At 38.0% G+C, this 13,011-nt stretch overlaps 1 protein-coding gene across 1 annotated transcript in view; it reads left to right on the top strand.

Annotated features, from left to right (window-relative positions):
* The window catches only part of CNTNAP5 (contactin associated protein family member 5), a 264,255-nt gene extending 251,913 nt beyond the window's left edge, over positions 1-12,342 (top strand). Inside the window, exons 22-24 of the mRNA XM_079310955.1 lie at positions 6,021-6,239; positions 10,025-10,096; positions 11,085-12,342. Coding sequence (XP_079167081.1) covers positions 6,021-6,239; positions 10,025-10,096; positions 11,085-11,281 — 488 coding nt within the window. The 3' untranslated portion in view covers positions 11,282-12,342. The remainder of the gene's footprint in view (positions 1-6,020; positions 6,240-10,024; positions 10,097-11,084) is intronic.
* The last annotated feature ends 669 nt before the right edge of the window (positions 12,343-13,011 follow it).

The raw sequence follows: 13,011 nt of genomic DNA, 5'->3' as shown, positions 1-13,011 counted from the left end.
CAAAGCCTCAGTGAAATCTTAGCCAGAGTCCCAGTTCATTTACTTTAAGTGCTCCTTGCAGAGATCATACTGCTGTATTTAACCACACGAACATTCTGACCTAGCTGTGAGGATGGCTCTGCTTTGAACAAGGGATTGAACTGCATGACCTTCAGAGGTGTCTTTCAAATTATTTTGTAATTCTCTGATCTCAGAGACACATTTGCATGAGTTCAGGTGCTGTCTACAAAAAGCTGCTCTCCCAGTAGAAAATATAATTTATTTGTTTGTGGGTTTATTTTAATAAATCCTTTAAAACTTTGTACTCTGTCCCAGCATGTCTAAATTCTTCACCATTATTGTCCCTGGGAAAAATAATCTTCGATGCAGAGAAGTGAATTTCATTATGTATTTGCATCTGAGCAATTTAATACAGTAGCTGTGTAAGGACAGCAGGGTAAAAGGGTAGCACTGGAAGGATTCAAGAAAATTTTGAAGAAAAAGGTTGCAAATATTTCTTTAGAACGTATTGGTATTGAGCTAATTTATTTGTGTCTTCAGAGTGATCAATTAACAGACCTTCCCACACTGGTGACATAAATTATTGTCTATTCTAGCACAGGAACATGATATGTTTTATCTCTAAAGGCCTGAGCTAAAGCACACTCAAGTTTCTACTGAGTCGTTTAGCTTTGATATAAAATGTACCTAAAAGAAAGTTTACCTGGAAATTAACTTTATTAAAATTATTATGTAGGTGCAGTACAATTCTTATGCTTTTTACAATAGCCTTTCTTATTAAAAGTTCATGAGGAGAAAATGGAATCTGTACACTGAAGAGATTACAGAGCTGTTCACTCAAGAACATTATATAGGGATAGATGATAATGGGATAATTAAATCACAAGGGGTAAATTGTCATTCACTCTGAAATGCAAAAGCTACCTTAAAGAAGTACCTCTTTTTAGGGAGTTTCTATGAAAAATGCCTAAGTCCATTTTTTATTTTTCTTTTAATGGAAAGATATATTCCTGTTTTTAAGCTCACCAGATCACATTTTACAGTTTAAACAATAGAAGAATATCTGCAAGAGATATTGGCTGGACTCTTCTAGTCACTTCAAAGCTCATTTCTTTACTTCAGACTCTTCCTACCCTAAATGCCTGTTTCTTAGACCATATTGTCAACAAAGATCTCTTAGGTGAATTTTAGGGTGCCTTTAAAAGTCATTGGTTTTCCTCCTAGTAGCTTAGTAAAACATTGAAGGAAAATGGAAATTACTACATAAGATAAAAGAGGGGAGGCTTCTGGGACCAAGATGGAAAGTACCTAAAATAAGCAAAGTTTGGCTACCCAGACAGTCCAAGCAATCCATGGTCTCAGCTAATAATGCCATAAAGTCTTGGTTGAAAATAGGCCAGATCTATTCCAGTTTTCCCCCCAGCAATATAATTTATACAATATCATAACACCATGCTTAAATACCTGTTGTCTTGATGACAATGCTGTCTAAATAGGAGACCAAGGTCATCTGCTTCTACCCAGAAATTTTATTTTTAGACTGAATTCTTGCTGCTTGAGTTGATTTTACCTGTCTGCTTCTTTTGTGCATCATCTCTCCATCTTCTTGCATATTTTCTTCTTTTTATAGAAGAATGAAGAATCACATAGGACTGGTTGTGTTGTGACAGATTGGCATTCAAATGTCAAATATGGCATGTAACAAATTTCCCATTGCAACTCCAAATGCCTAATTTTCAATGATAAACTGTCTGAGAAAACGTAGTAAATGCATTCCTTAAATTATCTTTGCAAAGCCTAATGAAATAAAAATCCTTAAATGTTACACTTGGCACAAAATGTTCAATGGCAACAAAACAAATCCAGGCTCATTGTGGTCATTTGGGCATTCTGTTCATTCCTGGGGAGCCTCATGAGAAGAGCCTTTACTTTGCTCTTGCTGTTCCTTGCATTCCCACAAGTGCTTGGGAGGGGCATTGAATATCTGAAGTCTGTCCCCTGTTCAAATTCATTATTTAATTAAGCAGGAGTTGAACTGGTTCACCTCAGTTGTTATAACCAGGAAAAAGTTTTGTGGTTTTCACTCCATTGTCTTTGTGGCAGACTCACACAAGGAAATTAGATTATTCCAAAATTATATTTTTGGGTTCCAGGCTAACCCAAGATACACTTTCTGCCCTTTCTCACGGAATGATTAATGTCAGCAGTGTTTACTGAGATTGTTGATGGACACAGCAGCACATTTTTCAAGGTACCTGCACAGTGCCATGTAGTCAGCTCTTCTGAGACAGGGGCAGTGTGTGGAGACTACAAGAGTCTTTTACCTCAAGGTCATGGGTTCAAATGTGGTGACAATGTCCAAGAAGTAATCTTGGCAAAATGAGGTTTAAATTTCTGAGTGACATGAAAATTAGGTTTATAAAGAAGCAACAAAAATATTGAATAATGTTTATGGTCCTGTTTTACACAGTGATACCTTTAGAGAGAGAGTACTTTACCCACTCTCCCTGCACAAAAACAACACTTTTGATTTCTCTTTGATTCCAGTTACGTGTCCTACTTGCTATCATTTACTATGTCAATTTGCTGTTTCATTACTGAGAAGATTGATGCTTGGTCCTAGAGAACTCTCGTGGAATTCTATTCATGATGCAAATTATTTTCCCATTACTGAGATATGAAGACTTAAAATTGCTTTATCTAAAATCTTAAAACAAGTGTGTTGTATGTAGCAAAGGTGTATAATGAAACAGCAGGGGAACAGGATGGCTGATTTTCTGAATAGAAAACATAAATTATGTTGATACAATCCATAAAGTTTTAAAAATACAACCACATGTTAGTCTTAATCCTCACTATCATGGAAAGCCATTGGAAATACATGGAAAACCAACATAAAGCTTGCTGAGCTGTGACATTGCAGACAGCTTCCAGGGATCAACCACAGGACCCAACAAGAAGCCAGGCCAACTTATGCACAACTCAGCAGATAAAGCTTAAAAATTACTTCCTAAACGTAGGGTAAACTTAATTTGTGGAGAATGAGCAGTTTAATTATTAAAAGCTGAAAAAGATTGCCTTCTTATTCTCTGTGGAGAAATTAGCCAAAATAACTCATTCTCCAATGCTGGGAACAGAAATGAAATGCTAAAATGTCATAAGATCAAACTAAGCCATCAGCAGCAATTCAGTGTGATTTTCCAGACCAGTGAAATGCATGGAAAGATTCCCAGCATTGCCAGGTCAGAGGGAGGCCACTGGAGTTTCTTATGACCTTGGCTGCAGCACAAACCATAGAACTTCACTGAGTTGCCTTTCTCACTCAGCATTGGGTCATATAGTAAAAACACCTTTTGAAAAAACATTTTATTGTGATGCAAAACCTTCAAAAGACAGAGTGTCCTTTAATAAGGCTTTCATAGAGCTAATCATGCCATAATCACAGATTTACATTATCCTCTCAAGAATTCAGAGGTCAGCACAAGTCATTCACAACCAAGTTGTGCAGTTTGTTGTTGACAACAATGACAGCCCTCCTTTCTGACAGACCTAAAGCTGTGTGCACACACCCGAAGCTGTATTGTAAAGCAAACTGGATCTGTGCAAGTGGCATTTTTACCAGAGGACTCAGAGGTTGTTTTTGGTTTGTTCTTTCAAGTCTCTGAGTTCTCATTCATGCAAAGTTTACTTTGACAAAAGGCTCATGGAGTTGGCCCTTGATGTAACTTTTAAAAATGCCTGCAAAAGTACTGAATCTTAGACTTTTCAAACTATTGTACCATGACAGAGGAACACATTATTTCTTATGCTTTACTTTGTGCACATTGGGGTAGAACCGAGCAACTGAGATTGCCTGGTTATAAAAGATAGCAGCAAATTCACCTTTTGTGTCAGAGCTAAGAAAACAATAAAGGCTGAGTGGAAGAATGTTTACAAAGGGTTTTATAAATTCAACAAAGATGGCAAATACTGTAAATTATTCTTTTAGTATATATAAACTTTCTTGCAGGAACTTGGAAGAAATTCTTTGTTTTATAACATTTCAGCCAAAATCTCATTAAAAATCAGAATACAGTCAATTCCTACATCCCTTCAGAAGGGCAAATGTGAACTTGTGCAAGATTGCAGGTTTTCCAGTGGCAAAGCCTGGCTGCTTCCCTTCCCATCTTGCAGCTCAGAGGCTGTGCCCCTGACAGCTCTGCAAACTGAGCATTTCTCCTGTAAGGCTCGTGGGAGAGCAAGCTGATACTGAGCCCTGCTTTACTGAGAAACAGCCACACTCTTCTGTGTTACACTGCCACAAAGATTCTCAAATATAGTTAGAAATCTTTCTCAGGTAATTCCTCTGGGTGCATGGTATAACAGTCACAGATCTTGAACACAAAAATAATGTGTGATTTGGGCTGGCTTTGAGATATCTCTGAATTTTCTTATATGAAAACATTTATATAATTAATATAGCAATGTCAGCTTTGAGAGAAGGCTTTTTTTCCCCTAAATCCTGACCACTTGTAAAACCATTGTATTTTAATAATAATGAAAAAATTTTACCTTGTTTTCAAATTTAGCACCTTATTTTTTCAAAATTTGAAAATAAACTTGAAAAGCTAAAGAATGCTTATTTCCCAATGTCATTGGAAGTATTCCCAAAGCTTTCTAGATGCTAGAAGGTTGTTGTTTTATTTTCTGTTAGCAGGTATTTTTAAGACTTTGAATAAGTTTTGATACTGTATCTGTGTGCATTTGTAGGCTTTTTTCTTGTTTGATTGACCTAGATATAGAGAGCATCATGTTTGAGACCTCTGAGGAGCATGAATTTCAATTTCTGGAAAGTAAATAGTGTGAGTTTGGAGAAAATAGAAAATGGCTTCACTGTCCTTCCCTGACTTTCCCAAAACTTTGATATTAAAACTTTTGGAACTAAATTTTTTACTGTGGAGTTAGAATATTGGAACAAGCTGCCCAAAGATGTTATGGATTCTCATCCCTGGAAGTGTTCAAGGCCAGCTTGGATGGGGCCCTGAGCAACCAGGTCTAGTAAGAGATGTCCCTGTCCATGGCACAGGGTTGGAATGAGTTGATCTTTAATGTCACTTCCAAGCCAAACCATTCTATGATTATATAAAAAAATTTTGCCTTTGATTTACTTTCTCTTTGTGAAATTTAACTGAACACATACCAACAGATAAGTTATTTGAGCTATTTTATCTACAGGTTGGAAAATAACACAGAGATATTTGTTTTAGTTTTGATTTAGATAAGAAGAGGTATAGTTTTATTCTTTATTTTATTAGTGAAATGGTGCTAGTAGATTGAAAGCCTGACTCATAACTAGGAAGATTCCTAGGAATTCTGATAGTAAAAAAGTAGTAGCACATGAATAGGTGCTTCTGTTGAATTGAATAATAAATGAAATTGAAAAATTGAATAATAAACTCTTGAAGAAGAATGGGAAGCTGAGGTAGCAAGCCATTCAGTTACAGGCCACATAAAGCATTTTATGACAAAATAGAGAGCAGGGTATTTCACCCAAGAGTGGAGTGGAATGCCTTGAAGGTATGGTCCATGTATGTGCAACTGATGCTGTTAGGAGATTAAAAAAAAAAAAAAAAAAAAAAATTGAAGAGTATCAGCCCCATAATTCTATGGTATTTAGTGTTGCTTTTTACTTACTATTGCTAGTATTATTATATTATTGTTGTTGTTGTTTCTGTTGTTATTGTTATTGTCATGGTTAGTACATATGATGTGGTAGATGTTGTCCATTAGTAGAGAAAATGGATGAGGAAAAATGTGCAGTGCAGGCTTTTATGTGCAAGACAATTCAAGGTAAGTAGAATCATAGAGAAAGGACTTTGGGAACCTCATGGGTCAGGCAAAGGGTAAGTGTTGAAGGAGAACCTGAACAGTTGAAATTGGATAATAACTATTAAAGGGGTGGGTAAGGCAAAATAGGATTAATTTTCTTAATGCCTTCCTGAACCCGTCAGTTGCCAGAGTGTTTTCCTGTTGTCCTGCAGACAGTTCGTCCCTGGACCCTGAAGTCTCCAAGGCAAATGCCTATGGCTTCACTGGCTGCCTGTCCTCTGTCCAGTACAACCACATTGCCCCTCTGAAGGCTGCCCTGCGCCACCCCAGCATCGCTCCCGTCACCGTCAGAGGCTCCTTGGCACAGTCCAGCTGCGCCTCCATGGCCGGAGCTGACGTGAACACAGCCACCACAATATATTCCTCATCAGGTGTGTCCTGCTGGGAGGGGAATGGGGGGCTTAAAGGGCACTGCAGAGAGAGATTTCCTTCCTTCCTGCTGTAGCACAATTGTGACGGTGTGATAGTGGAACTGGAAGTTGCCCTTTCCCTCCGAATCGGGAGTGTTGAGGATGGGCATCAGGACTAGTCAAGGCTCCCTTAAAAGTCATTGTTCTGAAACAATGTTTGCAGACAAAGTTCCTGATAAGCCTAAACATGCCTGCCTAGAACAAACAAAGTCCCAAAGCTGTAGTGGAAAAGCTTTGAAAGTTTGGTTGTACGCCTGATTTGTGATTCCCGTCCACTCCAGATAGTTCCTGTGGTTCTCAAAGGAGATCTCAAAGAAGAACATAAATGTTACACAGATTCTGTATCCCAGTGGTGATAAAGCAATAGAAGTCATGCAAAAAGCAACTCAAATTTGTTCACCCTAACAGAAATGAGAAAAAAACTCTTGTACAAACCCCTTGACATGTGCAACTTTACTGGATTCTTGTACTTCATTCTCTTTGACTAAAGTGAGGTAGCACTACTTGAGCAGTACCAGCAAGATGATCCCAATTGTTTGTGTATCTTTTGCAATCCTGAAGCTGTCCTCTGGGAATCTGATGTATTTTGCATATCTGAATTTGTATGCAGAGAAGGAAACTGAGAGCAGCTGAAAGTGTTGTCACCATGAACAGGGACAATCAAGTTTCTGCTTTAGTCACCAGTGGATGTGGCAGAATTCTTAATGACCAGAAAAGGGTACAAATTAAAGGCTGTTTTTTGCCCCTTGACCTATAAAGCTACTTTCTCCTTTTTGATAACTGATAAGACTGGTTTAGATCATAATACAATTCCTTTCACAGTTGTTCTTGTATCAAATCCCCATTTCCTGCAGCTTCTGCCTAAGATATTCAGCAGAAAACAAATGATGCTATTAGCATTCTGCATGGGGAAAAAGGCTGCTGATTACTCTGGAGAGTGGCTGCCAGTGTGCCTGTGCTCCTCCCCAGCCCCCCACTTCCTTCTCACTGCCTCCAGCTGTCTGAGGTGTCTGCTCTGATGCACAGACAAATGTGTCTTGTGAGTCCTGAATGGGCTGTGACACTGAAAATATGAACTCTTTGCCCTGTGATCTGTCACCTCAATGATCTAATTTTTCTAAGGAGTTTAGAAAGCTGTAAAACCTGAGGCTCAGAACTTAGGGCAGAACACAGAGCAGAGTGTAGCATTTGAACTTAAATATTTAAAGCATACAATCAGTAGCAGTCTATTGTTAAGGTTAAGCACTGTTGCATCAGAAATGTAGAATTATTATAAAAACTCATGCCTGTCTTGTCAGTCTGTGCTCTAAAATATGATTTCCTCTCAATGTGATGAATTATCTCACATTCCGGTCTCACTATTCACACTGGATTTGATTAAAGCCTGAATAAGATCTTTAGAACAAGTGAGCTCTTCATGTCTTTATATTCTAAAGTAAAAGCAATGGGCGGCTGATTCTTGTTTCAAAAAATTTCCAATTTGTAACAAATTATAATTTCTATAGATGTACTTGAGCATTACATTTCTACATGGAAAGGACGAATTTTAAGAAATAAAAAGAAAACAGAGTCAAGGATTAACTTTCAAATTTAGTGCTCATATCTCAATTCATCACTTCCCAATTTCTCATTATTGAATGTCTGAGAAGAAAAATAGAACTTCAAAGGAGGCTGTACGTGTCTGCATCAGTAGTCTAATGTGCAGATACAACAAAAAAGCCCACTAGGAAAACTCTGTAAGTATGTGAAAAAAGCTTTCTATATTTGTAACTTGAAAACAATTGAAGCTGTTTCCTTCAGAAAGAAACACTTGTGTTCAAAAATGTTTCCTCACAGACAGATATGGAATATAATCCATTCACACAGTTATCTGAACACACTTTTTCTGATTAGAAAACACAAAATGAGAGGTGACTTACTGTGGTTTTAACAAAGATCAGCAGATCACCTTCTTCCTCGCTGTGGCACATGTAAAGATTTTGTTATTTTGAACTCCACATTGATAGTATAGAGTTAATGGACCTTTTTCTTAATGCTAAAATGCTGTAAAAATTACAGAGGAGATTCAGAATGCTGGTGTGTGAATGCTGGAGTCTTGAGCTGCCTGTCCTCTTCAGCTGAGAGCAGGTCTTCAAGCATTTAAAGTAAAAATGTCAAATACTTTCATAATTCTGGAACTACACAGAAAACATTTGGTTCTGAAAGGCACCTGAAACAGTGAAGCTGCCTCTCAGTGTGCTAATTGTGCTGGACCTGGTGTTTCCAAACAAGCTCTGACTGGCTGGGATATGCCAGGACAGCCTTGGCTGTAGCAACTATGAGATGGTGAAGTTGAGGATCCTCAGAAGAAGGAAAAACAGCAGAAATTCATGACTGCAACCTTTGACCCTCTCATGGACCTGCTTGGAAGAATCCCACAGGATACAGACCTGGTGAGAAGAGTGGCATGAGGCCCAGGGAGGATGTAAAGTCTTCATCCTCAACATCAAAACCTCTTTTGGCTCATGTCTTTGCACCTCTTTGGGGCTGGTATCAGTGACATAGATAATAAGGAAAAAGTGTCCCCTTTCAGGACTTAAACAGTCTGAACCCACCATCATTATTATTCAGAGTGTCTTCATGCACAGACATGGAATTGTTCATTCAGTAAAAAACATTCTCTTCAGCAATGCCATGCCAAAATGGGGCTGAGTCTGTTACTAAGGTGAGGATGTTCAATTACAATAAACCTTGCAACACTGAATTTCTCAGTGAGGCTTCCACCTCTTGCATCAGAAAGATGAGTTTGGCAGAGCATTACATAACACATAGCAGAGACAGTGATCCCTGACTCTCTCCCTATGCACATTTTCTGTGTCATAGCCTGGAGGCTTGCAAAGGAGAGACACACAGATATGAATCCCTTGAAAGGAAAGCTGAAAAGAAAAATGTGAAGGTGCCAAAAAGCTGGATTCAGCTAGCAGTAGAAAACATGGCATCCTCTGAAAAATGCTGGACTATAAAGTAAGTCCACTGCTATAATCCACTGACATCAGGAAGACCTTGACCTCTCAGATTTGGATCTGAATTTGAGTCAAGTAGTTGACATCCTGTTTCAGTGTTTCTACAACTGTCATTTAGAGACAGAATATAAGAGAGCTCAAACATCAAGGAGTGTTTAATATGAATTGATTTCTGATCCCTTTCTGTTTTGGATCCAATGTGACCCCTGCATTCCTGTAACAGAGATAAAATCATCCCTTCCAAGAAGCTGTCCCAAGCAGAGACTGCTTCTCTTCATGGGATTGAATTCAAGTTTTATATCTCATCTGCAAGCATAGGTCAGGTCTAAATCTGCCTAGCATCCCTTTGTTTTGGCTTCTTTCTGATATCATTTCTTAGATAACAACAAAAAAGATAGTAATACATCTCTGACTGAGAAGAGCTCCCAACAGGCTGTTCAGTTGAAAAGTCTCTCTGATTCCTCCGATGAACTGAAACAACACTTTCAGCTGTTAGTGGGAAACTTTCTGTTTCCTTTTAAATATACTCTTAATAGAATTTGTTCCTGAAGCTGTAGAAGAAAATTGTTCTCCAAACTCACTTTATTTTTCAGAAACTTCTTGTTCAGTTCTCCAATCCCCCAGATCACATCTTTTGAAAACAGATTAGAATTCATGAGAGTAAGAGGACACTTGTGTCTCAGCCACAGAGAAAATGAACAGTTGATACAGAAAATAACTTCTCTTTTGTTTTACCAACTGCAGATCCTTTTGGGAAGACAGATGAAAGAGAACCTCTCACCAATGCAGTCAGAAGTGATTCAGCTGTGATTGGAGGTAACTTCATTTTTAAAGACTACAGTAAAAAAATAATTTTGTCGAGGCAAAAATCTAGGAGCCTTTAAGTCTGGGCTCCATGAAATCTAGTCCAAGAGTTTTTTTGGTAATCTGATGCAGGTCTGGTATCTGCTCTGTTTATTAGCATGTATCTGTGTCAAGCTATCTAGGTATGTAATTGCATTATGGATTACTGAGGCCACACATGGATCATCAGGAACCTGAGTCTTCTAAAATATAACTAAACTCTGCCTGCTTGAGCAGGGGATCTGGACAAGATGATCTCCAGAGGTTCCAGGTGTTCTCTAATTCCATGTGAGTCTGTATTCTAAGACCCAGCTAAGTAGAATTTTTTTTTCATACCACCCTGGTGAATACTTTGCAGAGTATCCACATATCTCATATTTCCTGAGCTCTCTCTTCGTAATCTGGTGGTGTAGTGGAACTCACCAGGTTATATGGAAGTATTTATATACTGGGGAACATTGTCCTCATAATTTCCTGTATGGTTTTAATTTTCCTATAACAGCCTAGAAGACAATTTATCTCTGTTTATTTTATGGCATGCCCAGTAGTGAGCTGCCTTTGATAATATCTAGAAGCTATAAACCAAAGTGTACAAGGCTCATGCAAGATTCCCAGAGATAACAGAGAAGAAAATATGACAGAGAAGGAATTTATATGAGCATACAGATCTGGCTAAAAGCAAACACACTGAGCTAACTTTATTTCCAGTGGAAGCATAACTTTACAGAAATTGGGTAAATTATATCAATACATGCTTTATTTTAAGTGCTCTTAAGGAGACAAAATAGAAATAAAAACTACCAGGGAGAATTTGATAAAGGTGAATGGTTGTGTGTGGACTGAGATGAACTGATCTATCATAACAATCAGCTGCTGTGCATTGGTGATGCATTTTTGAGGTAACTGAGCCTTTTGCTTTATTTTTCACTCTTTCTATCCTTCCTTTTTTACCCTGTTACAGGTGTAATAGCAGTTGTGATATTCATCATATTTTGCATTATTGCCATCATGAGCAGATTCCTCTATCAACACAAACAAGCACATCGAAATAGCCAGAAAAAGGAGAAGGAATACCCAGAAAACCTTGAGAGCTCCTTTAAAGCTGACATTGACTTGCAAAACACAGTGAGCGAGTGCAAACGGGAATACTTTATCTGATGGACAGTGCAATTTCCTCTTCCTCTTCCTCCCCTAACCTCCTTTTCTTTAGCTCTTTCTCCCTCCCTTTTTTCTTTTTGATTGTTTTTTTACACTCATTTTTTGCTAGCTTCTTTTTCATTTGGAAAAGACCGCCCTGCACAGGAAACACTGAGAACAATCACAGTGCCTCATTCTCTGCACAGAACCTGGCAATCACAGTTTATTCTGCAGCTCAAGAGACCTGTTATCCCATCCTACACAAAATAAGATCCACATGCACACCTGGCTTCTGCTGTCAGTTCTTGGATGTTCAAAGCCCCTGTATTTATTTGTTGGTTTGTTGTTTTTTTTTTTTCCTCTGGAGCCATTTAAGTCATTGCTTTTACACTAGAGCTGGACTATGTAAAGTACAGGTAAAGTAGTTGTACACATAGCTCTGCAGATACTGGGACAGGATGGAGGGAAAGAATGAGATCAGAACACCTGATTTATTTCATGGGCTCGTTTACAACAATCATAACCAGCCAAATTCTCAAATGTTGTTAATTGATACATTGTTTATTGATTTGAATAGTGTCAAATTAATTTGTACCAGTTGAAAAACTGGTATGACATAAAGGAAAATAAAACTGTCTTCATTAAGCTCCTTCCCCCAAACTCCTGTCCTTTTACTGTAACTTTTAGGCTTCTCAGTACTTTTCCAACAATATATGTATCAACAATAAATATCATTCCCATGCACCTCTTTCACCTCCATCTCATAAGGCTGGCTATGTAGACCCAACATACACTAGTATAACCCTAGCTGAAGCATGGAAAATAGTAGCTTGGATCTCCAAGGGGTTTAGGAAGCTGCTAGGACTTAGGTGCTCTATATTTGTCTGAAATGTTAGAAATGAGCATATGCCTGTTCATGCCACATGGAGGATTATCACACACTGAGGTTAAACGCTGTTGCCACTGTGGAAAAGAAAAAGAGCATAGATGAGGAAAAAAACTAAATTGTTTAATCTTAAACATGACTCACACCTTCTGCCAGCTCTTCTAAAAAAAACCAGAAAATAAATCCTACTACTCAAAAAAACACCTCCCAAAACTGCATGAAAGATTGATTGGTGTTTCCTGTTTGTAGAAATTGGAATAACTTCTCCAAAGCTGAATAGAGAGAGGTCTGATGTCATGTCTAAAAAAAGGAATATTTGATAAACTCTCTTTACAAGGAAGAACATTAGGAAAACAAAGAGATCCCAAACAATCTACTTCAAATTAATCTTCAGTCATTTTTTTTCAAGTTTTCTGTTCTTTTCTGATTGGGAACACTACTGAAGAATCAAGTTTTGCCCATTTTATTTGTGCTGCATGGTTACAGTGTGAGGATGAAAAGCCTCCTTTTCAATCACAAAAAATGTAAGAAATGAAGTGAGGTTTTGAATACCCTGTTGTGTCTGTGTGACATCTGCCTTTTCAGGGCTTCTAAAGATTATGTATGCTGGTGGTAGAATTAAGCCTAAAGTTTAGGGGGAAAAAAGTCAGATTCATTGTAGTACTCTTGATAATAATTAATTTGAGACAATTGTGCAGCTAAATCTCCTTCTTTGCCCTAACCCTCTGCAGTCATCCTTGGATTTCCACACAGTGGTCCTTTTTACATAGATTAAAAACTGAAGAATCCCAGCATGAGGTAATAATCCACAGCAAACTAGAGATGAGTTTATATGTGCAACAGATACTGTTTTTCTAGGCAGTCC

The sequence above is a fragment of the Erithacus rubecula genome, assembly GCF_903797595.1.
Source record: "Erithacus rubecula genome assembly, chromosome: 8".
NCBI classification, from domain to species: Eukaryota; Metazoa; Chordata; class Aves; order Passeriformes; family Muscicapidae; genus Erithacus; species Erithacus rubecula.
Note: the sequence above shows the minus strand (reverse complement) of the source record. Positions and strands in the feature narration are given on the sequence as shown.